The sequence below is a fragment of the Sceloporus occidentalis genome, unplaced genomic scaffold (assembly GCF_023333645.1).
Source record: "Sceloporus occidentalis isolate IW3139 unplaced genomic scaffold, rSceOcc1.0.p SCAF_330, whole genome shotgun sequence".
Classification (NCBI taxonomy): Eukaryota; Metazoa; Chordata; class Lepidosauria; order Squamata; family Phrynosomatidae; genus Sceloporus; species Sceloporus occidentalis.
The window spans coordinates 31,543-59,412 of NW_028317310.1; the positions used below are offsets into that span (position 1 = coordinate 31,543).

At 44.0% G+C, this 27,870-nt stretch overlaps 1 protein-coding gene across 1 annotated transcript; it reads right to left on the minus strand.

Annotated features, from left to right (window-relative positions):
* Positions 1-1,390: 1,390 nt before the first annotated feature.
* On the minus strand, positions 1,391-26,544 carry LOC149274439 (G patch domain-containing protein 8-like). The gene is made up of 9 exons (XM_089505474.1): positions 26,509-26,544; positions 19,426-19,500; positions 12,637-12,709; positions 6,551-6,618; positions 5,940-6,026; positions 5,681-5,824; positions 5,415-5,545; positions 2,173-4,976; positions 1,391-2,016 (listed from the first exon to the last, which is right to left on the minus strand). Exons 4-9 carry the CDS (start codon positions 6,575-6,577, stop codon positions 1,391-1,393), a joined length of 3,819 nt encoding a protein of 1,272 aa, XP_089361600.1. The 5' UTR covers positions 6,578-6,618; positions 12,637-12,709; positions 19,426-19,500; positions 26,509-26,544.
* Between the last annotated feature and the right edge of the window lie 1,326 nt (positions 26,545-27,870).

A 27,870-nucleotide genomic window follows, 5' to 3' on the forward strand; every position in this document is an offset into this window, starting at 1 on the left:
CTCAGAAGTTCTTTTCCTAACGTGGAATAATCGATGCATTGTTGCCCGTCTTTTTCATCATGCAGTTTACTCAAAACCCAGTAAAGTAGAACCGCGTCAGTAGCAACTTACATTTTTGTAGGGTTTTTTTCTTCCTCAAAAGGTCATTTTAATGAAATCAGTTTTTGACATCTGAATGTTTGCTTGCTCTAAGCATACCCAGTGCCTATTCTACTGCCTTGTAGTAAATGCTAGAATATCAGGTAGGGATCCGCCCAATAAAGCGCTAAAGCAATCCCGTACATTGTAAGAATTGGCAAGCACATAACTTTCTACTTATTTTCCTGCCTAAAATAGAGAAATCCAGGTCTGCAGATAAAATTAAGATTAACGGAACATTAAGAAATAAAACATTTCTTCAGGTCTATTATGCAGTGAGACACTTTTAATGCCCAAAGAATTTTGTTACTCAGGACTTCTACTTAAAATTGATTATCTCTTTATCGCCTTCTACCAGCATTAAGCGTAAGACTGCCTTCTTCACCGGGAATTACACTCGAATTGCAGATGATTTAACAAAAATCAATCCCCTCCATGTCACAATGCAGTATACAATATTACAATTTTGTCTCATAGAGGAAGCCAGTTTTTTTTTTTTTGTTTTTTTTTTTTTAAACACAAAGTTTTAGTCTTTCTTACAATATTACATGTTTTCTTTTGCAATCCTCAAAATGTAGTTTATTACTTTTGTACATTTGTATCATACATAAAAATTTCAACAAACAAAAATGGAATTTGATAAAATATACATGCCACAGCAGCAGATTTTTTTTTTTTTTTGCAAACTAGCTGAAAACTATAAAGTTTTGCATTTCAGAAGTACATTATAGTACAACTACAGCAAGGAAAAACAAATATACAGAGTGCAGATGCAGTGGGGTATCCCTTCCCACCATAACGTCCTCCAACATGTTTCGGTCTGTTGACATCTTTCTGTTGCAGGGGGCAGTGGAGGAGGGGGGGGTAACGGGCAGGGTGTTTAATTTTTGCCCAGACAACATTCTAGGGCATTTTCAGTGGTGTGCGTGTGTACATAAAAAGAAAAAAGGGGGCCACTTTAATTTGCCATGTTAAAAGACCTCCTGATTAGAGGGCTTTGTCTGAAACCCAGGTCCAAGTGTCAAAAATAGTTCTTCCCTTAAAATAAAGAAAAAAAACTGGTGCAGATGAAATTTGTTTCTTAGTAGGACTAGAAGGTCAGAAATATCATACAGTGTCTTCTCATTCCGGAAGAGTCTCTGTAAAAATACTCCTGTCACTCGGTTTTGTAAATGGAAGCCAGGTGCACCTGGGGAGACTTCAATGCCAATCTGTCTAGTAAACTTTCCAGGGGAAGGGTGATATTGAGTTCTCATGTTCCATGGCTCGGTGGGTGTTGTAAGTCCTGGCCTGAGAATATAGGGTGAAGCAGGGGGTGTAGGTGCAGTGCTGTAGCTGCTGCAGCACTGGCTGGCCTAGGAGCAAGCAACGTTGGATAAAGTGCATGCGGGACATGGTGAAGGGTGAGAGGCCCTGTATGATGGAGGGCGGAAGCTGGGATAATGTGGATTGGGTGGCTAGCGAGGAAGGCTGCAGGATGGGCAGGGATGAGGGAGTGAGTAAGGTGAGACAGGGAGATGGGAGCCAAGTGTGGTTGGTGGAATTGGTGCATCTGAGCTAAAGGTTGAGGGTGAGGTTGGATACCAATAGCTGCTGCGGCAGCAGCATGCTGTAGTATGGCATGCTGGACGGTGGTGATAGATGTGGCTGATGCAGGAGGTGGGGCTTGCTGGATGTGAATCTGCTGCAGGGCAGGCGTGGCAGGTTGTATAGATTGGGGGACAGCTCCAGCAGGAAAACTTTTTACCTGCTTTGCCATTAGTTGCTGCTGAATATGTTGCTGGGCTGCCTGCTGTAACTTGCTGTACTTCTCCATCTCCTCTGGGGTGAAGGTGATAGGCTGACTCTCTAAAGGAGCCAAAGATCCATCATCCTCCTCTTCCTCATCGTCCTCTTCTTCCTCTTCTCCTTCTGCCCGGACAGCACCTGGATCTACTGGTGTGAGTGGTGTGTAGGTTGTTGGGTGTAAGAACTCTCCATCAGCTGGAGGGGGTATAAGTGCCCCATGTGGTGGGAAGGGCAAACTTCCATTACCCAGAGGATGCGACCCAGGCCCCTCCGCAATCCCTGGGAGAGAGGGCTGAAAACAAGTGGGGCCTTCCGGAGCAATCTGCTGTGCAGCAGTTTCAGAAGGTTCTGATATCACAGTATTATCTTCATGTGATGCTTTTGATTCCTGCTCCTGTTGCACATCCACTGTCTCCAGCACCTGTCCTGCCTCGCTCTCTGCTTTACATGGCCCCCCAACTTTACTCACAGCTAGCAGTTTTCCAATCATGGGCAGCTGAGACTTGGTGCCAAGAACAGGGGGTAGTTTGGGGCCAAAGTATCCCTGAGGTGGGTCTTTTACTTTCCCTCCAGCCTTGCTATTACTACTGCAGTCAACTCTGGTTCCACCTGCTTTTTCCAACCTCCTTGACTGAATTTTTTCCAGTAACTGTTTGGCTGTTAAGGAACACCTGCCTACATCGATATCAGTGCTCCTGCGTGAAGTAATAGAGGCACTGGAACCTCTTGGCTCAGAACCCCGACTCCCTTCTCTTCTGCTGCTTGAGCGAGTGTAATGAGGGGACTGTGAACGGTAGATTTTGGAACGGTTAAAATCCCGTCTGCTACCTCTGCGGCTGTCCACACTATCTCGCCCATGAGATCCCTTCCCAGAACGGCTGCGAGCACTTGTACTTCGGTCCCTGCTGTAGCTCCTGCTACGCTTCCAACTGTGACCCGTTAAGCTGCGGCTCCTTCGCTTGCTGCGACTGCGGCTGCTACTGCTTGATCTCCCTCGACCCCGGCTCCTACTACCTCTGGAGGGGCTTCTACTTCTAGACCTGCTCCGGCTGTAATCGGAAGAAGAGTATTTGTGTCTTGCGGAATGGCTCTTTGAGGCTCCAGAGTCAGAGTCTGAACCAGGTGATCGCTTGGATCTCCTCCTTGATCTACTACTATAATCACTGTAGTCACTATCTGAATAACTTCGGTTGCGGCTATAACGACTTCGGTCAGAAGAGCCACCAGAACTTGAGGAGTAGGATCGCCGCCTCTTTCCTGATCGTGACCGGCTTCTGGAGTGATCAGTGGTAGAATCATAGTCATCACTATATCGTGACGTTGATTTCTTTCTGCTTGGGGACCCGTCATCCTCACTGTCATAGTCTCGGCTACTTTGCCGGCTCCTGGCTTTGGTAGGTGCGCGTCTATGTGAAACAGAGGAAGAAGATGGAGCAGCTGGTGAGGGGTGTAATGGTGCTGGCTTGGGTTCTACTTTGGGCTTCTTGTTCTCAGGCTCTTTGGAGGTAGATATCTCCTGTTTAGGGTTTTTATTACCTGAAGCTCCAGTCTCCTCTTTGCTCAATGACATCTTCTGTGTAGAGTCTCTGATACGGGCTCCCCCTGCAGTAGATATTCCAGATTCCATCTCTTCAACTTTCATAGCTTTGGAAGCACTTTTAGATTTCTTGTGCTTATTATGCTTTTTTCTTTTTTTGGACTTCTGTCCCTCCTCCTCTTCTCCATCTTTGTGTTTTCGCTTCCGCTTGCTGCTTTTCTTGTGCTTTTTTTTCTTCTTATGCTTGCGTGCCTTTCCAGCTATTTCTCCTTTATTCTCCTCTTCAGGGGTTTCAGGCTTGCTGTCTCCAATAAGGGCACTGCAAGCTTTTGGCTGGATCCCACATGTATGCATCACTTCTTTCTTTACACCAGTGTAATCAACGGGTTTAGATGGCTCAGGACCAGATACACTGTCCTTACTAGGCCCCTGGTCGTCCTTTGGTTTATCAACAACCTTGCCTTTTGCATCTTTGTTCCGAGAAAGCTTGAAGTCAAAATATAAAGGGTTGCAGCTGTAGGAGACAGATGGCTCAGCCTGTGTAAATATCAAGAGCTCAGAGGGCCACTGCAAAACTGTGCTCTCATCCTTGCTCAGCACTTGAAAAAAAGGTCCCATTGCATTTTTCAGCCCCTCTGATTGCTCCTTACCAGGTATGGCTGGTTCCTTTTTAGGTTCTCCACTTGAAGCAGCAACTGGTTTGTTTTCATCTGCAGTGGTGGCCTTTATCTCGGTTTTAGGAACCCTTGGAGAGGCACTTCTTTCCTTCGATTGGGATCCTCCTGCTTTGTTCTCAACAACTGTCACTTTCTCTACTTTATTTTCGGTTGCTCTTCCACTTTTGGTCTTGCTCGGTGCAGTTTGTTTTTTCTCTTCTTTTGGAGGCTGATTTTCTGTCTGAGTCTGCTCTGTAGACCTCATGAAGAGCAAGAACTGGAAGTTTGGCTTGACCTTACAGTGGGCAGGTGGCATGTAGTGATAATACTCTGGCTCCCCTGCCTGCCCCCCTCTTTCCTCACGCTTCATCTTTTTCAGTTTGGATAAAGTGCTTGCCAGGGAGGCCCCATTGTCTCCTTGATTTTCCTCCTCCTCCGCCTTGCTGTCACTTCCTGTACTGTTCTCTCCCTCAACAGCCTTGAATGTGTTAACAAGTTCAGCAGGGGCTTTATCCTCCTCCTTTTCCTCCTCCGCAGACCCCACCTCCTCACCAACATCTTTAAATACAGCAGCCGAAGACTCTAACTTTAGTGGAGTCTTTTTGGCGAAGGAAAATGAGAAACCCACCTTCTGAAGGGATGGGGCATTAGCTGAGCTTTTAAAGCCAAAGCTAATTGCTGGGGCAATAGGTGGAGTGGGGACAGAGGTGGAAGGTTGAGGAATCCTATCTTCCGTTACAGATTTGGGACTGTCTTGGGCCACAGAACTGAAACCACCGGGCGTATCTTCATCTTCGAAGCCTTCTTCATCCACAGCAATGGTAGTAGCTTTGAACATTGGTCCACTGCCAGGAGCACTGCTGCAAGATGGAGAGAGAGAGAAAGGTAATACATAGAAGACAACTGGGATAATTGATGCTACAAGTCTCTATGAGGTGTTCCAAAGTGTTCTTTCAACAAATGACTATTTGCATAAACTGTGTTACTAAAAACCTGAAAGATCCTCAGCAAATAAGACATGTTCTGGAAGATGTTACTTTCAACTCTGCAAACCGTTGGGTAAGGACATCTAACTTGGGAACCATCTCCAGGATTTCCTTATACACTCTTTTGTGATACAAAGCATAACAAACTTGAAAGATTGTGTGCCACGGACTCCATCAACAAGAGCAAAGTGTAAATTGTTCAGCAAAACCAGAGAAGGGAAACTAAGCTATTATATAGTTTTATCTTGAAATAAATGTAGCAAAAAAAAAATAAAAAATCCAGACGTATATATCCTACTCGCTCCTCACTTTTCTGCTTGTTTCCTCTGTTCTGCAAGTTCAAGCAGACGACGCATGGCTTTCTCCTGCTTTCGCTCATCCTTCCGAGAACGGGAGGACACATTACGGGCAAACTCTCTTTGCTTCAGGTCCTTCAGCCGCTGCAAAATTAAACCACAAATATATGATTAGGGTGGGCAATATTTCGACTGGCTCTTTGCCATTAAAATCCGATTTCATCAAGTACTCTGGAGAAGAGTGCCTTTAAAAGGTTGTTGCTTTGCGAGCCAGCCCACCTGTTTGTGCGCGTGGTCATATGAGTTGATGTGGTTGTCAAACTCTTGATGTTTCTGATACTGCTTGTCACACAGCTCACAGTAGAAATTAGCCCGTAGCTCCTCCAACGCTTTGGCGATGGCCTTCTCTTTGTCCACAAATTCCTACAAAAGATGTGGCAGGTACGGATATTTATACTGTTGGGTTTCGCAGTACCTCAGAATATCTAAAGATACTTCAAGATGCCAAGATTTTGTCATGACCTAGAAGATAATTTACCTTATATTTTTGTCTCAGCTCCTCCGTGTCTTCTTTTTCCACTTCTAAAACACGTCGACGTTCCGTAGCATCTTCTGCATAATCCAACTAACAAGGAAGCAAAGGAAAAACGTACTGTTTCAATTAAAGATCGATAACAAACAGATGGAATTCAAGCACTTCTCCACAATGTACTGTGAAAGGGGCTAAGATAAGTTTCCAAGGTTTTTCACATTTTCCTCATGCAGCCAAGATTACAGCCTGCTTGTCTGAATCACGGTAAGCTAATTTGAAAGAGCAACACAGATGGGTGACTACAATCCTACAAACCCCATGATGTTCAGCCAATGAGCGTTATAGGAACCCGTTATTGGACTCTTTTTGGACATGGTCAGCCATGCCTCATCCAGGCCCCACTGGGAATATATCAGGTAAACACGCATGCATGGTATGCTCTCCATACTGCAACAAGGACCTAATCACATGAAACAGTGCTATGCATTATTCCTAGAGATATCAGAGCTCATTTACAATTCTTTAAAGACATGACCAGTTCCTGTCCTATATTTGGACATATAACAGAAGTTCAATGACAAATTTTGGGCTTCCAGCACACAGGTTTAATGACCTACCTCCATCTCCATGCGTCCCATTCCCATGACATCATATTTGACCACAATTGGGATCGGATCTGTTCTACCTGCAAGACGAACACAGAGTGTTGGTGGTTAAGTTTCTGAAATCGAGTCCCAGTAAGATGTTACATGGTGAGCTTGGGTGGTTAGAAAATCTTGCCTTGGAGTGCAGAGACCAGAAAGCTACAGTGGAACAAACAGGAGTCATTCTCACAGCTTAGACCAAATGGCACATACGTCCAAGACCCACAGTATCCTTTGTGGGTGGCACCTCCCTCTCTAAAAACCAAAGTCTACCACTTGGATTTACATTAACTCCATTGGGGACACAAAATGCTTAATGCACTGTAAGCTTTCTGCCAGGTCCCTGATATTGATACACTATAATCATAAAATTGTAAATACATCTAAGTGTACAAATGTACTGACCAGAATATGTATAAAAGTATATGATTACTGTAGTACATGGACAATGATAAGGCCTTTTCAGGGTTCAATGTAAGTGGAATATCTGAATATCTGACTGTAGTGCATATCATCCTTTAAGGTTCCCCTCCTCAACTCTAGATGAACTCATGGCATGGTCAGTAAGCTGTGAAAAAGACTGGATGCAAATAAAGAATTGACTCAACTAAAATCGAACTAGAGGCAGATTATAATTTTCACATTTGGAACGTTTCGAAGAGTATCCGAAATCCACTCAGAACCAGCCAAAAGCATGGGATGGGGGGGATGGGTAAAGTAAGGAAGGAGCAGACAAGCATTACATTACTACAGCCGATTCGCTAGACTGGTGCAGAATCCATTGTTTATTACATGGCAATGAGGCACCCGGATTTAAAGCTTGGGGAGGGAAACTTACCTGTGATGCGCTTTGAATTGAAAAGTGGCAAGTGTTTTTTTGTGTGTGTTTTTTTCCCTATGTGTGTCGGACACACCTGGATATTATCCCATTGGGCTCAGCCTTCTACACAAATCATTAAAGCCCCAGAATTATTTAGCAGCATGCAAAAAAACTGCCACTATTGCCACAAATGTGTCGTGGAATGAGCCCAGACGTTGCTAGGGAATCCCTCCTGACTTTCACTCTACTCCCTGCCACCTTTGAGACTGTTCACTAATCCTGTGTGGCCCCGTTTGTGTTGTCAGCACAGTAGCCATCTAGATAGGGACGGGTGCCAAACTATGCAGCAGACCGACTACAAAACAAGATTATTAATAGTAAGATGGGACTCAAAGGCCAGGATGATGTCTCGAGCATCACTACTTGTGTTGCGCATAAACAAAAATAGCAAAGCGAGAGTGGGCTACAAATGGAAAAACCGCCCTGGAAGTGCCGATTTGTAGCAATTGTTGACTTGTGCAAATTAACCAAAACTATTTGGACATTTTTGTTTCGTTTTTGGACAAATTTTGTTTTGTGCCCTTTCGGTATGGAGGGCTTTTTCGATTCGGAAACTAAATTTGTTGTCACTCAACCTCATTCATGTTCTCCCACACTCTCCTTCAATGTCTCCCTCCCTTCTCTGCCAACTGCTTCTGTGGAGACGTATTCGCACAGAAAGAAGAGTTTCTGTAACTCTTTTTCTGCTAACCTGTCTGCATTATTCTGGGCTCTCTGAGAATTTCCACAAAAGGGAGGAGCCATGAGGAAAGCTCTACTCTGTTCCTCCAATCAGGGGAGAGGGTGTGCCAGGAGGCTCCGCCCTTTGCGGAAGTGTTCTGGGTGGACTGTCTCACGGAGAAGTGGACAAAGAATGAAGAAAATGGGGAGGAGTGGACAAAGAAAGAAGACAGAAGAACAAGAGGCAAGAGGAGAAGCGGAACTGCAGGAATGAAGACCGGGACACTGAATCGGTGGAGAAGGTAGGGAGATATTGAGAAAGAAGGTGAGCCTGAGAGCATGAGACAGTGAGTGGGGGAAAAAAAATGAAACGCAAATGAAAATATGGAGCTCTCTCCTTTTTCATTTGTTATGCTGGGACCCCTAATCGTTTTTGTACAGATTTGACAAAAATTTTGTTAAAATTCGTACAAATCCGAGTGTATGAATTTCCCATTATTTTATTTATTTTTTTTACATAAAAGGAAACGCTAGGATTACATTTTATTAATTAATAATTAAGGGTGAGAAATAAAATTTTTATTTCTAAACCGATAAGTCAAACTTTTTTGGTATTTAAAAATAAATAAATATATATATATATATATAACGGGTTGAGAGCTGTACAATGAAAGTCAGAAGCATTTACAAAAACCTGGTAAAAAACGATCACATCCCTTTAGCCATAACGATTAACAGCCGAAAAAGCCAATTAAAGGCATTCTGCTGTGTCGTTATTGCAAAGGGTTTTGATATCGGCAGATCTGAAATACAATAGTTCTGGGGCTTCCGCTTGACACAGAACGCTCTTGTATGCCTAGTGTACGAGCAGGAGCTTTACAGGCAGAAACGTATAGGTAACAAGCAAAACACTGCTCTCCAAAGCCCAATGGCATAATAATATTAGCTGTGGCCAGGCTGGGAGGAAAAGGACTGAAGGTGGGATAAGGTTCTAAAAACGGTGTTTGATGCAAGATCGCTTTTAGATGGCCATAGCAGGCTTTTAGAGGACATGACAGGGACATCAAATATTTGGAGACATTAAAGTGGACCCGTCGCAAACACGCTTAGTTATTTTAAATGCACTCTATTTCAGATTAGTGCCATTAGAGACTTCACTTACAGGTGACTTTAGGCAGACAAATTCCGCTTTCGTGAAACGGCTGAGGCATTAAAATTGTGCGACGTTAAGACTTTAGATCTAGAAAATTGACACGTGGTAGTTTTTAGTAAAATATCTATTCGCTGTTCAACATTGTATCCGCCGGTATATGTGACGGGCCCACTTTAACACAGCATGTACGCTTCAGGAAAAAAATGCCAAACCTCTGATGAGCAGCCATTGGAACAAAAAAAAGACTTGGATGGGTAACTGTGTACCCGACTGCCATTTTAATTTAATTGCTGACAATTTGCGATTTTTCAACCTTCTATTACAAAACCTGCTTTCCAACACATTCGGTCCTTTTCCCCCCCTAACGAGAAGCCACCTCCTGCAACTTATTATTCCCTAGTTACGGCAAATCCAAATATTCAAATCACTTTGTGCAAACAGCAACAGAACAGATTAAAAAAAACATTTGACCAGTGTTAGAATTTTCCCCTGATTCATTTATCATTTTGATATCTCAGAGGGCTTTGGCTAAACGCTGAGAAGACTGGAACGTAGGGGAGAGGTAAAGGACAGATCAGGAAAGGGAAGGGCAGGCTGCACTTATATGGAAACAAACAGAAATGCCACCCTCAACATGTCCCTTTTAATGGACGAGGATCAGACAACGTGTGCATGGAGATAGAGGAAGAAAAGACGGTCCAAGCATTATATGAACGCTACGACAGAACAGAGAGAGAAGGAAGCCTAACATTGGTGCACTGATGACAAGAGGTAGTCAGTCTGAACAGAAAATTTAAATTACCACGGCTAAGTTTACCATCACCACAACAAGTCCCGGGGTATTATGCTGTAAAAAAGAAACACGGTTGGTTAGGTAGCGATCACGAGGTGTAGGGTGGGAGGTGGCGAGCAGGAACAGGCTTCTGCGGGGAAGGGTAGGAGATTGGGTTGGCTTTGGTCAGCTCTCATGCTGAACAAAGGGAGAGGAAAGAAGGGGAGGTTGAGATGGAGAACAAAGGATAGATGTCAAAGAACTTAATCCTGAAGACAGAAGTGTATCCCGGTCAAGAACATATGGCTACGCTGGACTCTCACCTCGTCTGAATTTAATCTCACTTGCAACTAGAGAACACTCGAGAGAACTTAAACCCATCCAGAATCCAAGTTCTTCAGAGTGACAGAGCTGTCAAATTAAGACAGACTGACTTATACAAATAAATAAAAGGGGGGACATCACAAATAGCTGGACGTCTCTCTCTAAATTGTTCAAGGATTCTGCTCTGAAATTTTAAGCAAAAGCAAACTTTTAAGATTATTTCAGTATCTATGGCATTGGCCTATCAGTGCCTGCTTTTGTGTAAGCAACACTTGAAAAGCTATAACTGAAGCAAAATTTTATTAACGGAGGTAAAGGCTATTCTCTCAATTATTAAACCATTTTTTTTTTAATAGTATGAAGGCATAAATAGAAATTATTAATATTTCAATTTAGAAGTGCCTATTTTTTATATTTTTATTTTAAGTGCTGTTCATACATGTTTATGCACTTTTGGCATCTGATGGCAGATCAAACATTTTAATTGTAATGGTAACTTTATATTTTGATTATTGTAATCTGTTTATTGTGGTTTATGCATATTGTATGTATGTAGAACCATTTCACAGACGTCTAAGAGCAAATATTTGAGGAAAAAATTCAGAAACAGGATTTATAGTAAATAGTATTTTTTTCGGTTCAAATAGTGCCTTTCCCTTGTAATAAGTATAATTAATTCCTAAATCTTAAATATAATGGTCTAATTCTGTATTCCTTAAAATATACAGGGTCAAGTATGAAAAAAGTCAGATTCCACGGATAGCTTTATATATATAATCACATAAAATAAAAATACATTTTAATTTTTTTATGGATTTAAGGCAACATTTTATGGTGCTAAGGGGGCTAGATTTCATAGATATATTTCTATTTAGCTCCATTTGAACTAGTGTTAATTGTGTCCAAAGTGCTCATATGACTAACATGACATTAAACCCTACCAGTTTCCCCTACCTCACATAGTTTTACAGCTGGTAACATCTGATGGGCCAAGATAGAAGGTAATATGACTCCAGGAGGAGATACCGAGAAGCTCCAAGTACCCAGTTTGAAGTGTTGAGTTACTTTTGGCTCATGAATATTAGACACTAGTCAGACCCCCGGGGCCGTATCATGTCTTGACAGTCAAGGCAGAAGGTTTGTTTGCCTAACCGCTCAGCAGAGACGTGAGGGTCACCTGACAATCACTTTGAAAGACAGGAACGTAGACACGTCAGGGTACATCTTTAGAAAGGCACATTTAATTGCCTTCTCGCTTGGGGATGGGGGTCAACCAAACCTTTATCTGTAACCAGCAGAATTTAGAATATTAAGAGATTACACAAGGTTGTAACACTCTTTGCATAAACTGTTTTTGCAGTGTGTATGATTAACCCAGCTACAACATATTAATTTTTTTGGGAATAATGGAATTTTGAATAACCAAACCGAATCCATTTTTACAATTAAAAAAATGAGCTGAATTTATCTGATATGATATCGCGGTCAGGCTTGACACATACCGACCAAGATTCAGCTAGGAACAAAATTGCAGAAGAAAACCGTAATTGCCTGAGATGATGCGATGGGTGCGGAGTATACCCGTCAGCATCCCGTAACAGCTGACCAAATTAAACACATACTGGAATTTCTCAAATCTTACCATTGAACCAGTTGGTTGCCGACTTGGGATGTTCTAGGAAGCTCTAAAGAATAGCTACCGGCGGAAGGCAACACTTTCCTTGCAAGGTTCAGATCTCATAGAAAGTACAAACCCATCGATGGTACACTTCCTTCTAAAATTATCTGTTTGGTACAGACATTATCACCCCAATCATCTACCCCTAGCTCAGACTTAGAGAGTCTGTAGATTATATGCCACATGTGTGAAGAACACGCAGATTTAAATAGGTCTACACATAGGCAGAGGTTTTTAAGTTATAAAAAAAAGATGGCAGCCACTGACATACAGGACCCACGTCTCTAGAGGCTATATCCACCACGGAATGAAGGCGGAAAACAAAAGGGTCCAATATCCTCCTTTGAGGGATATTACATACATCTCAAAAACAAGTACAGTTGGCATAAGATGAGCCAGAAAATGTCTCCTACATGTACAGACGAGACTCCATTTGCCTTTCTTCAACAGATTCTTTGGAGTTGTAAAAGGTTCAGGGGAAGGAGAGAGTAAACAGCGTGGTAGGAACAGGGAAAGGGATCGGTAGCACATAAAAACATGAAATTACACCCCAAAAAGGAAATGAAGAGTTAACGTTTGGCATCTAACTTACCCTGTGACGTTTTCCCCAGGCCCTGGCCAAGTTTCCAGCCATGCTTCTGCAGTAAGCGGTGTCCGATGTTATCCTGACGGATAGGGGAGGAAAGGAGGGGGGAAAAAAGAAAACACGAAAATATTCCGGTAATAAAATTTGCCCACCCACCCCCTGCCATTAATTCTTCACCAGTGTCTGAATTTGTGAGAGAGGACAACCATGCAAAAATAAAACAACGATAATTACAAGGAATTACTAAAGAACAAAAAGCTAGTGTATGGTGACATAAAACTGTGCTCCCTCAAGTACATACTGAGCAAAGGAGATGGAATTAGTTCTCAAAAGTTTATTCCAATTGGGTGCAAGTAATTTGCAGCAACGAATAATTAATTAAATAAAAGTAAGTGGTATTTGGTGGAAACATACGTGGTTAGGAGTTCAACAGTAAACTAGAAAACACAGACAGTAGGACTGACAGCAAACACCTATCCATCACCTAGACTGCAAACAATGTGCCGCCCCCAACGGAATCAGAGAGAGCTGTGGCAGGGACTTTATGGGGTCAAATTCAGGTAACTTGAAACAAACTAACCATGTTCAGATCTTGTGGTTCTGTGTAATACCATCTATGAGTGCAGTATGGGGGTATCTACAGTTTAGGAGTATTTGTACAGGTCCTAGGTGGAAAATATCGATCTCATGCACACGGTGGTGCCTTGATGACTAAGAGTGGATGGATAACTTCGAGAGAACCTTCTTTGGGGATATTATGGATATGGAAAAGCTTTGATAAGCTACTTAATGTTTGTTCTATGGCCTTCCAGCAAACATCTGCCACTTTGCTCTCTTTAATTCTGTATGGGGTGACACGCAAGAGCTTCCAAAGGAAATGTCAAACAATTTGGTTTTGGGGAAAACCAGAAGCCAAAACAGAAGCAAGACCCCAGCAGATACAGATTGGCTTCCAACTAACTCTTGATTAGGTCTTATTTCCATCGTACGTAACTATACAGCATGCAGCAAAGATGTTATTTTGTTTTGGGGTTTTGTTTTTTTTTAGGAAGAAACCGTCATTGTTAGTGCTGTCTGGACAGAGTAACCATGGAAGGGAGATAAATCAGGGATACACCTGTGCTTTTGAGGGTTATGAATTGGAGTGATGAACGATTGCATAGCCTCTAATGCAAAAAGGATGAGACAGGACTAGGACAGGGTTAACAGCCAAAGATGTTCAAGTGCAAGAGACAAAAGCAAAAACAGAGGCAGAAGGGTGAGGACCCCAGCAGAGTGTCTCATCTTCCCATTAAACATATTTCATTGTTACGGCTCCATCCTGGTTATCGGGGGGGGGGGGGGGGGGGGATGTTGGATTGATCTTTTATGGATGGGTGGGTAACATAAGGAGGGCAGGTAACACAAGACGGGGCAGCAAGAGAGCTTCCAGGGACACTAAAACATCCATAGGTGTCTGGCACTAGCTCTCCTTTCAATAATTGATAGATGTTCTAGTAGTGAATGGGTTAAGCAGCATACAATTTATTAGAGGCCATATATGCAGAGGCAGCATATTACACAGAGACAGTGTTCTCCGGTCTGATGTAGGGGAGGAACTACATGAATTAGAGAACAATGGAGAGAGGCAGGGGCTGGCTGCGTGACTCATACTGCAGGGGGGAAGCACAGAACGGGGGCTTGTTCTGCATTCCTGCGCACTGCAGACTAACTGAATAGGAAAGCGTGGCTGCCTGCCCACTAATGACAGCCTCAGAGTGACAATTCAACCCTTTCAAATGACTACAGAAATAGCCTAACACCGCCACGGACAGCTGAAATAACCAGTTACAGTAACACTTCCATGTGATAGGAGGCATGAGGGTATCTGGACAGCTTCTAGAGCCCCTAGAAACATGGACGTGTCAAAAGGCTATACTCCAATATGGCATCTGCTCTGACAGCGCTGTGCGAGTTAAAGTCAAGCTTATACCTTATTTCATCCCAAATCTGTACACTTGCCCCTAATCACTTGGCCACAGTTCTCATTTGATAATTCATATGTAAGGCCCGTGACAACAAGACTCCTTTACTATATGATTACTAATGCAAGAGGGGATCTTAGTAAATGCTCTTGAGGAGGTGGCCCGGTGGTAGAGGGGGAGGAGGGACAGTCAGACAGCATAGAAGAGGGGAGGCACTCTGCTGTGGTAGGGTGGAGGGGAAAGGTCACAATGAGTGTTCTACCAGAGGTTAAAAAAGACAGACAAAATGGGGGAAGCATTGCTAGTTTCCAAAAGATAATAGTGGAGCGGAAATACGAACCTGGCTTTAAAAACAGGGCTGTCAAAAGGAACAATTAAATGTAACACAGTAAGAAACACAGATTTGTTTTTTATTTTTTATGTATTTTATAATGTATTTTTGTTGCATTGTCACCAAGCCACTGCTTGCAAGTTAAGGCTTTAAAACAGAGAAGTGAAAGCGGGGAGGTGAAATGGAAAGGCTTAAACAAATCAAATATATAGGAGGGCAGGGGGAGACAGAGGAGAGACTGTTTACAAGGAAGAGTGACAGGGGAGAAAGGAGTTAAAAGAAAGGAGGATGGGGGGAGTGATGGATGGGCAGACTTATGCGTCGCTTAGAGCCAGTCAAGAGCGGTGCCTGCTGGGAAAAAGTCATCCAGCCTCAGCATCCTTCTCTAGCATATGAAAAGCCCTACTACTCTCTCACCCAACACACACATACATATTTAATATTAAGAGGAACAGAGACACCAGGGGACTAGTAATGAGGTCACCGGCCCCGGGAATAATGCAGAAAACATGAAGATGAGAAGACAAAGTGCTGAGGTAGACGTCTCTTAAGGAACAGCAGAGATAGAGAGGGACCAGTTTAGTATCTCGGAGGCGAGGAATCGTATTGTAGATTAGGGCACAATGGTAAGCGTGCGGTGGAAGAGGGTGTGAAGAGTATCCGTATCATTCAAAACTAGTCCATCAATTAGGGAGAACGTGACCACAAGTCTCCACCAACAGTATATTTTTGGTTGACCAATTACTTACAAGCCCTTATGGGGTGAGCTGCGCTATACGGTCACATCAGGTGCACTGAACTCATTGTATGATGTATCGTTGGAACGTCCCTGACGATTGTTATACATTTAGAGAAAGCAGTTCTGACATATTACTCCAACAGCAGCTCTGATCAGGTTTTCACCTGGATCCGATTGGAGAAATGTGATGCAATATTATGTATTTGTAATATGGACAGAAATTGGAAAGCAAACATGATAGAAAACAGATCAATGTGTGTGATGTTACTAAATGAATAGACGTTAGCGAGGCTGAGAATTGTGTATGCGTTGAGACATCGCTAGGACAGCAGAAAGTGTCGGAGATGATATGACAGCTGAAAGGGACGAAGGGGGTCGGTCATACAGCAGACACGGGATGGAAGTGAAGTGACAGCTGTAGACATGTTATGGAGTCAACAAACAGAAAGGGCTACAGTGCTGGACAGAGGTTTACAGACAGCTGTGTACAAGTACTTGGGCTTAATGCAGATTGCTTGCCAACAGATGTCATTTCAGACAAAAAAGTCCCAAAACATCACAAACTCTCTAGAGAGCCTTTATTTGGGCTTTTACAAGGTCTGTACCCCACCTCCAACACGCACACACCCTACAAAGCTCTTGAGCGGGCAATAAGTTCGGCTGAGTTTGCTCTGTAACAAGAACTGAATGCTCACGGTGGGCTCCTCATGCATATTGCAGGGCTGAGAGACCCAGACAAGCCCCTCGAAAATACAATCATACCCTGCAGCTCACTACAAAGTAAACACCACCAAGGCCGGGCATTGAGGAAGAAGTAGGGTTGAGCTAGGCTGACGGGTGTCCAACTTGGCGCCGGTCACCTTCTCACTGCAGGCCTGACGGAGGGTCACCACCGGGCCCAGACAGTCCCCGAGTCTACAGATCCTGCTGACTGCATTCAGCAAAGCAAAATATGCTGACCTGCTTGTCTCATGCTGTGGCAGCAATATACTCATTTATGTCTCTGTTCTGTAAAGCAGAGCCTCTTGGGAACCTAAATGTGGGGAGATTATTACAAATAAAAATTCAGTCTGCCTGGAGGTTCTAAAGCTCTGGTTTTCTTCAGCATCTCAAAGAAAATAATAAAAAAAAAAAAATCAACGTGCCATCTGTCCGTGTTGCTATTTAAAAGGACAGAAAAGCCTCAAGCAAGCACTCCATTTTCTAGCACAGGGCTAATCTCTGAAACTGATCCTTCACGGTTCAAACAGTTGCCCAACTGAATTACTCGGTTTAAATTAAATTCTGTAATGATCGAGCCCAACGGAAACTATGAAGGCCCTATCAGGCATTTTTATTCTCTTCCCTAGCAGTTATCACAGAGAATGGAGAGCTTCCGTATTACGAGGCTTTGCTATAACTATAAATTTAACCATTTAGAATTATGACTTATTGTCATAGGAAGGGAGCTGTAATCAGACTGTCCCAACATAACACGTTGGGTGACCGGCACACAACGTACGTAGGCACAATCAATATGAAATGACATATTTAAAGGTTAGGAGTGGGCTGAGAAACAAGACAGCCCGTTACCAGCTTCCCGTCATGCGCATCCTTGCCCTATAACTGGAGACGACTCCTAGGACCTGTAGACTCTGGCAACAGTACAGCCATAGCCCAAAACCACAACCTTCCCCACAGGTACTGCTGCAGAGGCCAGCTAACACCCCTGCAGACAGGCCTTGCGCGTTTAATTACCAGCGTCTACGCGCTGCAGAGGCTCAGAGCAGCGTCGTCCAGCATGCGCCTGCTCTCTCTCTTCTGAAATAATAAAATAAGTCACAAGCTCTGCTAAACACGGCTTAGAACCTTGGGTAGAAAAGCTTGATACAGCCATGGCGAGATCTCCTGTGTCTGAAATACACTACAAACCAGGGCGGGAACGTATTCCGCACGGAATATCTAAAAGCACCGACAAGTTGAGCTGCCAAGAACCTGCAGGGTTCTACAGGGCTGTACCCTGTAACACCCTACCCGGTCTTCATCCACTTCCTGATAAAAGCCCTTGAGTGAAGATCAAGCAGGAACCGCTCTGAGTCGAGTCACCCTAATGTACTTAAAACTTTGAATTTAGAGGCGTATGCATTTTTTGCGACGCCAAATATATCTGCAGTGGGAAAGAAACGGCACCTGTGCTTATACTGTCGTCCTACTACACAAGGCGCTCCAACAATAGACTAAACACAAATTACTATGAAGCCTCAGCGGTTATTCTGACGAATCAAACCTTACTACTGCAGGCCCTTAATTACCGGGGTAAGAAAATTCTAATATTTGTGTTAAATTCCAAAGGGATTATTCATTAGCTTGCATTTGCAGAAAAACTGCAGTTTGAACACAACAACTTCACTGAGCATTATCACATGCCAACGGCAGTAAGTATCTTCTGCAAGCAGAGAAGAATTGGCCCTCTTGTGGATGTCCTCTTGCTGCATGATCTATGCATCATGCAGGGCAAGCTCAGTTCCTTAAGAAGAAACTTCGGTGCGGGGCCCTCATATCGCATAATAGAAGTTCATTGACACCAGGGTCCCCCTGCACATGGACTCCTATGGACTCTTCTACATGGACGTGCTTTGAACTTATGTGAAATATCACAGGTGGCTTCCAAGAAGCTTCTGCTTATTCCCTAACGGGGGAACTTTCTGCAAAACAGACCAGCAGCGGGTGCTCTCCTCTGCAGCATTACCTTGTGCAAACTCAGCTAGCAACATGCCAGCACATAGCAGAGAAGGGGATATAATATACACACAGAAAAATAGATACGTGGTGATCACTGGACCAGAACATAAAAGGAGTAGAGCAATAAGGAGGAGGAGAAAAGTCCTGGACTATTACTACCATCTCTGCCGGGAAGAGCAGCAACAACAACGTATTGCTGCACCCTCCAGCAGCACAAAGGTTGAAGGAAAAAAAAAAAAAGAAAAGTATATATATGAATACATATATATATGAAATAAAAGGAAATAAAAAAGCAGAGCGTGCAATACAAACCAGGTCATGAGCAGCTTAGCTAATATTGGGATCAACTGCTGTGGAAGAGAAAGGCCAGATAGGGCCAAAGTTGTGTAAAGTTCTGTATACCATCTACACACGGACACACACACACACACACAAACACGACACAGACCTATCTCTCTTGGCAAAGTGCTGCACATTGCTCCTTCGCTGTTTATACAGAGGTGTGGGAGGATTCCCCTGTGAACAACTTCTGAACGCCATTGATATAGGATTATGGTGGAAACAAGTGGCACTTGGCGCAGTCTGCGTAGTGAATAGCGAGCCAATCCATTTTCCAACGTGACATTATATTGAGTGACACATATATCCTACTGGTCTCAGCTTAAAATCTTCGACATGAACCAAGATTGGTAAAATTTAGGCTGTACTTACCAGCTAAGGATCAATGTGCATTTCACTGGTCTTACCATCTAGAATTAAATATGGATCTCAACCAAACCTAACTTGAAAAAAAGCCACCTAACCGCTAACGTAGCTTAAGCTTCATTATCCTATCAATCAGGCCAAAAAGTAAAGGTGTCCCTTGGCTGACAGAAGATACTGCGGTGACTGAGCATGTGGCAAAGCAAAGAGAAACCACCATTCTTTGCTCTAAGAAGGACTCACTGTTCTTCTAAAACGCTAATCTTTTGTGAGCAATTAAAAAAAAAGAAAGAAAAAGAACACAAGATAAAAGCCCATCCCAGAATGCATCCTCTTACCGATTCAATTGGCTTGTCCAGAGAAGCTTGTTCTATCTCCAGATGTCCATCTTCATACTGGTCAAAGTGGTTACCCTATGAATGAGGGAGAAAGAGTAACATAAGACTGTATTCTATATGCACCGGGGGTAAGAACTGAAAGGAGCCTTTTAAAGCCAACTACCACCACTCATCTTAAAACACATTCCACACAGCAAGAAATGTACATCATCACAAAGAATAAACCTAAAACAAGCGTGTTTGCCGTGAAAGCTTCTGCACCAAAATACTGCGTCGTCTCCTATAAGCAAGAAGTAAACGGATGTTTCAAGAAAGGTGTGGGACGGAGCGCAAAGGAAACCCTCCGCATGTCGATTTATACAGAAAACACCGTAGCATCCGTGCTGACAACAGTGCTGGCGTCAAGTTCTCTTCATACTTTATTTTCAATATATTTGCACGCTCCTTATCCCGACTGACTTTCAAAATCGTTGAGGTATTGGGAGACATGAAAACAGAGTTTAAAGTGAAGAAAATCCTTAACGGCAACACATATGATCTCTGAACCCCACTGGGTTCTGAGCGGTGAGTGTAGATTTATATCCGGAGGCCAACCAGACCTGGACATCCCATCAGAGGCTGCCGCATTGAGTACAGAAAAGTCAACACAAAGCATGCAGTCTTTCCTCAGCAGGTTTGTAAATCAATCTCCAAAAGCCTAGAAGCATTAAAATTAGAAACCAGAATGCAGCCCTATTAAAGGTGCTGTTCCACCAACACTACCTAAACCATTCATACAAAGAATTTTTTGATACAGTAACGTTTAGCATATATTTACAGGAGACCACTTGTCATGCGACACAAATAGCAAGTGCTTGTATGCCGTAAGCACCGAAAAAGTCATTTCGATTTAGTATTTTATTTTACTTGTGGATTCTCCGTACACTGGAGAGTTTTGGTCCCTTTGACCCGCCAGGAACACAAAATTCATTGTTGTTAAACCTTCAACGCAAAGAGGAAAAAAAAAAGATCTGGTAAGGATTAACTGCTCAACAAACTAGAGACAGCGAAACAACGCCTTTAAAGATCTGTGTTTATTCAACACACTCCTAAGAATGATAAACATGGATCAGAAGATGACGTCATACGCCAGACCAACTATACCATGACCAAATATACCAAACGGACAGATCCATTTTTACTACTTTAGAAACAGAATTTGCCTGCAGATCAGCACCATTCAGCCGTCTAATCTGCCAGTTTCTCCTGCTGTAAAGACGAAGACCTTCATCAGTGGTTGGTCTCAGGAGCCATATGCCTATCCCATTCCCACACTGTATTAGCCTCTACTACATCTGCTGGGAGGCTGTTCCACTTATCTACCAACCTCTCAGTAGAGTAAAACCTCATTTGCATTTGATGCTCTAGTTTTATATTTAATTAGACTGTTGACGTGATATCCCTTCCTATTAGCAGGGCTCATGAAGATCTTTGTTTAGCAGCCAATGGTGCTGCTTCTGCACTATATTTATTCCCGGTGCTGTTTCAACTAAAGGTAAGAACAATAACCCTGTTAACGGGATCATGTTGGGGTCAAACCCTGGAAACCAAAACCTCTGTTACTACGGGTACTTGGTAGAGGACCTCAGATTACTCCCTATGAATCATCTATTCCCGTGTTAGTGCTAAATTCGGCTTGACAGTTTTCCGCGTATATATCTGGAAAGAACACAAAAACAACAGTTGGATGATATTTTTCTCCATCCAGTATATATATATATTTTTTTTTGCACAGAGCCTCCCACGCAGTAATTAAAAAGAGAAGATGTCTATTTTTCCAGATCGTCTCTGGCTTGGGACCCGGTGCTGGGTTCGCTTTGGAGGTGGGAGCTCCAGAAATTGAACCATCTGGAACGCGATCAAATCCCTCAGCAGCAAAGCCGCTCCAGCCCCACTGCTGCCTTTTTGAAGCTTGCTGATGTCATACTTGGATGGGAATGTATTTAGCATGTGATGTGATAGCTGTGATGTGATTTCAATAAAATGTGCCTCCAAGTTAAGACTAATAACTCGTAGAAAGGGTTCAAGATGAAAGATCATGGCAACTTGGTGAAGGAAGAAAAGTGGGGACAAGCTGGTTTTCATGTCAGCTGTACATGTCCTGCGGTAAACAAGAGCCAGTGCTCGTATAATTTGGGAAAGTTACCCTCGTAAGATTGGGCAGAATGGTCTTGCCCCTCTACTTCCAATTCATGGAGCCAGCTTGACTGTCCTAAAAACAGAAGCACCCCCCCCCCCCCCCCAGAAGCAAATCAATGAACATATACATGCAAGGAGGAGACAACCAGTAAACCCAGTTCTGGTCATGGGTCATCCCACTAGGTAATCACCCGGAGGAGTAAATCATTCCATGTATAATTATGTTGACCTCCTTCTGCCTCGGCTTACATAGAGTGATTGGGGGATTTTTTTAATTTATTTTTATTTTTTTATTATTAACCCTTCCCTTTTTGCTTTTATTTGTTATTGAACGCCTTAAACTTTTTTCTTTAAAAAGAAAACAAAGTTGTCTAAATCGTGGAGCCGACATTTAAGAAGGAAAGGGTGTGGATGGATTTCAACATCATTATTTATTACCAACACAGCGATATACACAGAGGGCCTCTACTAAATCAAAACCACCCCATTTTACACCAAATATACAACATCCCGGCCGTCAACTTCTAGCATAACTCAACTAAACGCACATATAGCTTATGTTTGCCAAATCTGTGCATTTCCCTTGGGGAAGATTAGTTTAAGAAGGTGGCAGCGTTATCAGATCAGCTCCTGTCCTTAGCTTCTCCTCCCTGACCTTTACAAAGGCTTCCAGGACACGTCAACAAACAGCAGCGGAAGATAACGTGAAATAAACGGGGAGAAACAATCAGGCAGATCCGAACAACAAGAATGCATAATTATCAGGCGTATATATATTTTAATTTCTAAATGACTGTTTTAGGGAAGAATTCGGTTTTCTATAATACATATATACACATATATATATATATATATATATATATACACACACACACACACACACACACAGCGTACTATCCCGCACAGCTCCCGTTCCGAAGATTATAAAGCGCGGCTGCAGAACGGCAGAGGAGTCGAGTTTTCCCTTTTCGCGCAGTTCTGCGGGAGGGTGAAAGATGATTTATGGCGGCGCTCGCTAACGCTGCAGTGCCGGACTCCATTGGGAACAAGCTGTCTAGAGCTGCTTGTGGGCCGGATTGCATCATGGCGTATTAAACCAATTCAATATTTAAATAAGCCCCCCACACCACTTTTTACATACACACACACTATCCGTATGGACAGCGACACAATATGACAAATAACTAATGAGCTGCATGCGTGTTTCTATATGATAAATGATTTCTAGCAGTAAATATGGGGCATTTACACAGCATTCCTAGTTTTTATAACCCCTGGGAGAAGTTTGTATTTTTTATTATTATTTATTTTTATAAGCATCATTTCCCCGTGAGCATCAAAACCCCTTCCTGGAAATAATTTAATCAAGTAACATTTTGCCTCCCTGACAATTTCTGGCTGGAGTGCTTAATTGACACAAACGTAGACACTATTCAAGGTGTTTTTAGAGATAGCTTAAGTTGTTTCGATGTAACTAAACCTTTAGCAGAAATAATAAACAGCAGAAATGCTACCGTTTACTAGCGCCACTTCTCTAAGTGGAACTGCACCTTTAAACAAGGAGAGCCTGGTGGAAGAGGATCAAAAAAAAAATTAAAAAAAATGGGGCTTCTGGAAGGAGAAATGGCCGAGGCCTAACCGTGGAAGAGACGAGCACGGTGGACAAACACGGCCCCCCCCAGCCGGCGTAGGATCCTCAGGATCTCATTGGTATAACGGGGCCCTTCTGCGGCTCACTGCAAACGCGATCGCAGAGGCAGAGGGCTATTTACTGAGCTCGTGTCTCACAATGATCTCTGTGTCCCCCGGGAGTCACTAGATGGCTTTATAGACGGTGGGCATATCAGGGATTTCAGGGGAGGGGGAGGGGAAAAAAAGTCAGCTCTGGCAACGCCACTTTCTGGGTCACCGGCGAGACTTCCTCTAGATTCCCACAGACTATTCTGGAGAGCAGGTTTCAAATTCACTGCAGAGCATTCCGAGCGCAGGCGCACCGTACAGACGCGGCCGGGCAAAGCGCTTCAAAAATAAACTTCTAATATTTCCTCTACGTTTATCCGCCACGTAAAAAAATCCTCAGAGCCATAGAGGGATTCACAACCATGTTTAAAGCGAAAGAATATAAAACGCGCAACGCAAACTGCAACAGAAGCTCGACAGCAAAAGGTCATCCGTGAAGGTTAGACACCGAGAGACAAGTGTGGGGGGGGGGGGTGTACAGCCTACAGGCAGGTTCCAGATCAGCGCAGCACTGCAAAGGTTAACAGAAGCGCTCCCAAAATAACATCAACCTTTCAGACTGGAAACAAATAGGGAAATATTAAGAGGGATTGTTCGGGAAACAAGAAAAAAATTTAGTAACGAAGTCCAGCATCAACAAATGAATTTGGGATTACTTTGCAAGAACTTCCATATGTAAATAAATTATAATATATTATATAGCACCATCATATTCCGCAGCGATGTACACTAATTGGCGGCATGACGTTCACCAAGGCAGTGCTGGAGCTGAGCCGGCTAAGTATGTTACATGCAGCAAAAAGGAGTTCAGCTGACCCCCCCCCCCCCACGGCACAGAAGACGGCTGGGGGTGGGGAAAGGGGCAAATGTTTACGCAAGGGGGGCATCATGCGAATTTCAAGGGACCCTGGTGCTATAATGTGCATTATAGTGCGTTATGGACAGAGTGTTCCTGTACTGCATTGAACATGGCGCTTAATGCATACATGTTACCCGGCATACATGTAAAACCAAACAACAGATTAATATCAGCTTTAATCTGGACGGCCTCGAGGATATTCTTCTCTCCGGCATTCAGCCGCTCTCGTTTATTTATGTACAGCAGATTACCTAAATTTCAAGCAAAGGCATCTATACCACAAGCGAAAGAGTTACGGCTCCAAAGGGCGCAGACTGAGGTGAAGGAACGAGCTACTACGGCCCACCGAACGTTTACACGAGACACGCGCGCTGCCCCGCATTCACGCGCGCTGCCCCGCATTCACGCAAAGGGGTAGAAACCGGATCTCTTCACTAGGGAACGGCCGAGAACGTTACGCCGCACCAGTGCGTCTCCGGGACAGACCCGCTTAATTTTGCGCTGTTCTGGATTACGGCAGTTTAGAACGAGAAGTCCCGAGCCGAAACCGGGTGAGTGATGAGGACATGGTGAGAACAGCTGAGGGCTCACAGCAACTTCCCCAAATAGAAGTGGCACCGGCAGCGCGAGACGCCGTTCCAGGAAGTGCACAGACGCCAGAGCCTTTCCAGCAGTGGAAAAATCCCGGCAGTCCTGCACTAATAAAGGCAAAAAATATAACAGGAGCCGCATTAGTTTTGGTTCAGGGGGATCTCTACCTCTAAAAAGCGACAGAGAATCGAGAATTCAAACCAAACAAACAGTGGACGGCGTCGCTACCCGCAGGTTCATTCGGTGGAAGCAACGGCTCGCTCTGTTCTCACCAACAGAAAACCGAAGACCAGCAAATTCACACAACGGAACTTATCAGCAACTAAAAGAAATCATTATCCAGGAACCGCCGGATCCGAGTCACCGCCGAGCCGCCCCAAAAACGGATCCTCTGTATTTAAAGAACTGACCCGGCTCGTCAGAGAGTCCAGGCCTGCTCTCCACCCGCTGAATCATGCATTATACAGGGCCGACTCTCGTGCAGGAGAAACCCGTCAGCGTTGGCCCGTCATAGTGAGAGTTGAATCCACAATTTAGCAGCAGACTCATCCTTTAGTGAATAAGCCCCTTTACTTTAATGCCAGCACATTCAAAAATCTGACATCATTACAGAGTAACGTATAAGAAGTATTTTGATTTATACACGCGGTCTGATGGTGTAAAGGAAGCGCGTTGGTGTTCCGGGTAATTGCAGGAACGTGGGAATAAACGCCATAAACGGAATTACTTGCAGGATGATGACAAAGACAGCTGAAACTTATGTCATCACGAGGCAGAGCGGGACCCCTGGCATGATAGCGGTTTTTTTGATATTGCGGTTTGTTGACATTTAGAACACGTTTTGTTGTCAAAATAATAAAACAAAAAAGGAAACGCAGCTGATAAATAAAAGCTTTTTACAGAGAATGTAAAAAATGTATTAATGCCGGACGACGGGAGCGATCACTAAACCGGAACCGCCGAACCTTATCGATCCCGGATTGGGGAGGGGATCGGGTGCCGCAACTATTGCAATAAAAGATTCTTCTCACAATCTGAGTGTAAAGCGGGACGGCTCCGCTAGACGGCTGCCCAGACAGAAACCGCACGGAAACGGGGAGCAGGAATCAAATAGGGGGAAAAACGCAGAATCACAGGGTCGCCGAGACGCGCTGGAAAAGGAACAGCTAGGAGACATCGGAGAAAAGAGAGAGACAGGGAAAAGGGTCAGAGAGAGGGGGGTGATGAGGGCCCGAACAATAAGATACAGAGAGAGGTGCTGGGGGGGGGGGGGGGGTTGAGGGTAAACGGGCAGAATGCTGGTAAACAAAAAGTAGAAAGATAGAGAAAAACATGGGGGGGCAGGAGGGGGAATGACTATAAACAGAAATGTGACCCGTGATAATCAGATTAGACGGGGGGAAGTGCGATCACCGGGAGGGCAGGACGCGGGGCCGGTGATCTGCGCGGTGGAGGCAGGGGGAGGATCGCGGCCGGGGTCACATGAGGTTACAGAGGGACGGTGCAGCCCTGAGATGGGCGACCCTGGAGCCGGGAAACGGAGCCTGCGAAGCACCGAGCTCACCCAGAGACGGTTTATAGACCGGAGGAGCTCGCCCAGCTCCGCAGCCGGATAGACAACTTAATAAACGCCCCTACAGCGCCCCCCATTACCACCTCTATAAACTATGACGCTGCCCGCGGCCCTAGCCCTCCGCATCCCCGGACTCCAGTACCTGGAAGTCTCGGTCCTCGTTAAACCGGGAGAATCTATCCGCCGCCATCTTGCAGCATCTGCGGGAACGAGCAGCGCGTACATAAAACCACACCCACTTGGCGACTGAACGCACCCAGGAACCCCGCCCACAATACGTTCCTACATTAACTCTGCTTACGCCCTACGTACTCGGAACAGCACCGCCCACTTGTCTCCCAAGTCACGCCCTAATCCCTAATAGTCCAATCCAATCCTTTATCTGATTGCTTCACTTCCCAGCACACCAAGGAGTTTGTGGGCAAATAAAGCATAGAAGAAGCATTAACCCCTTCAGTCTCCCATCAGGGTTCTGCTAGAACCAAACAAAAACATTATCAGGTCTTTAGTCCTTAGATAATCTAACTGGAGTGCCAGAGGTTTACAAGAATTATATATAGAAGCTTTACTTTACCGAGAGGGTAGTAGATAAGCGGAACTGTTTCTAGGCAGAAGTGGTAGATGGTAATACAGTAAGGGAATTTAGGCATATGGCTTGCGAATCTAAGACGAGACCGGCGACTGATTAAGGTTTTGTTTGTCTTTACAGCAGGAGAAACGGGCAGGAAAGCCCTCCATTGTAATCAGTGTTGACCAAGCCGATGCTGGGGCTGACTGGTAGTGAGCTGTACGGATCCACGGCAACCAGCTGGGGGGGACGGCATTCTGCAAAATCCCCCCATACATTTGTAAAAGGGGCGCAATGAAAATGTATATGGACCACACAGCTATCACGCGCATTAAAGTGCATGTGCTTGAGTCATGGGAGGGTGTAAAGCCAAGTGGCCCCATCAGCCCTTCCACCCCAAGTAACATATGTACAGGCACACATATTTACACACACGCACATACTCTCATACTAACACACACGTACACATTCATGCTAAAACATACTCGACACATGAGCTCAATGGGATGGTTGGGGAGATCCGCCTTTTACCCATCCAGGGGTCTGTTCTTCAACCTGCAGGGAGTGGCCCCACCTCATGCTTCGTGAACATGGAGCACAGGGTTATGACATCATGTCCTGGTGCCCTGAATGAGCATGAGAGGAGCTCTGGGTCTGGTCTGGGGCAGTATTGCTAATAAATACATAACAGTATAGACTGACATGTTCGGGATAGTTGGCATCTATAGCTGTGTAGATCTCTTTACCTCTAATAATATTTAGAGTCTATTGACAGTTCAGTCCCTGATGGGTGTCGTGATCTGATATATTTTTATACAATCAATATTTAAAAGTAACCAAAACACGGAAAACATAATAAGAAATTATACATATAATATTCATAAATAAGCATAACAGAATCTCACAAAAGGAAATCAGTATTTTTTTCTCATTTAA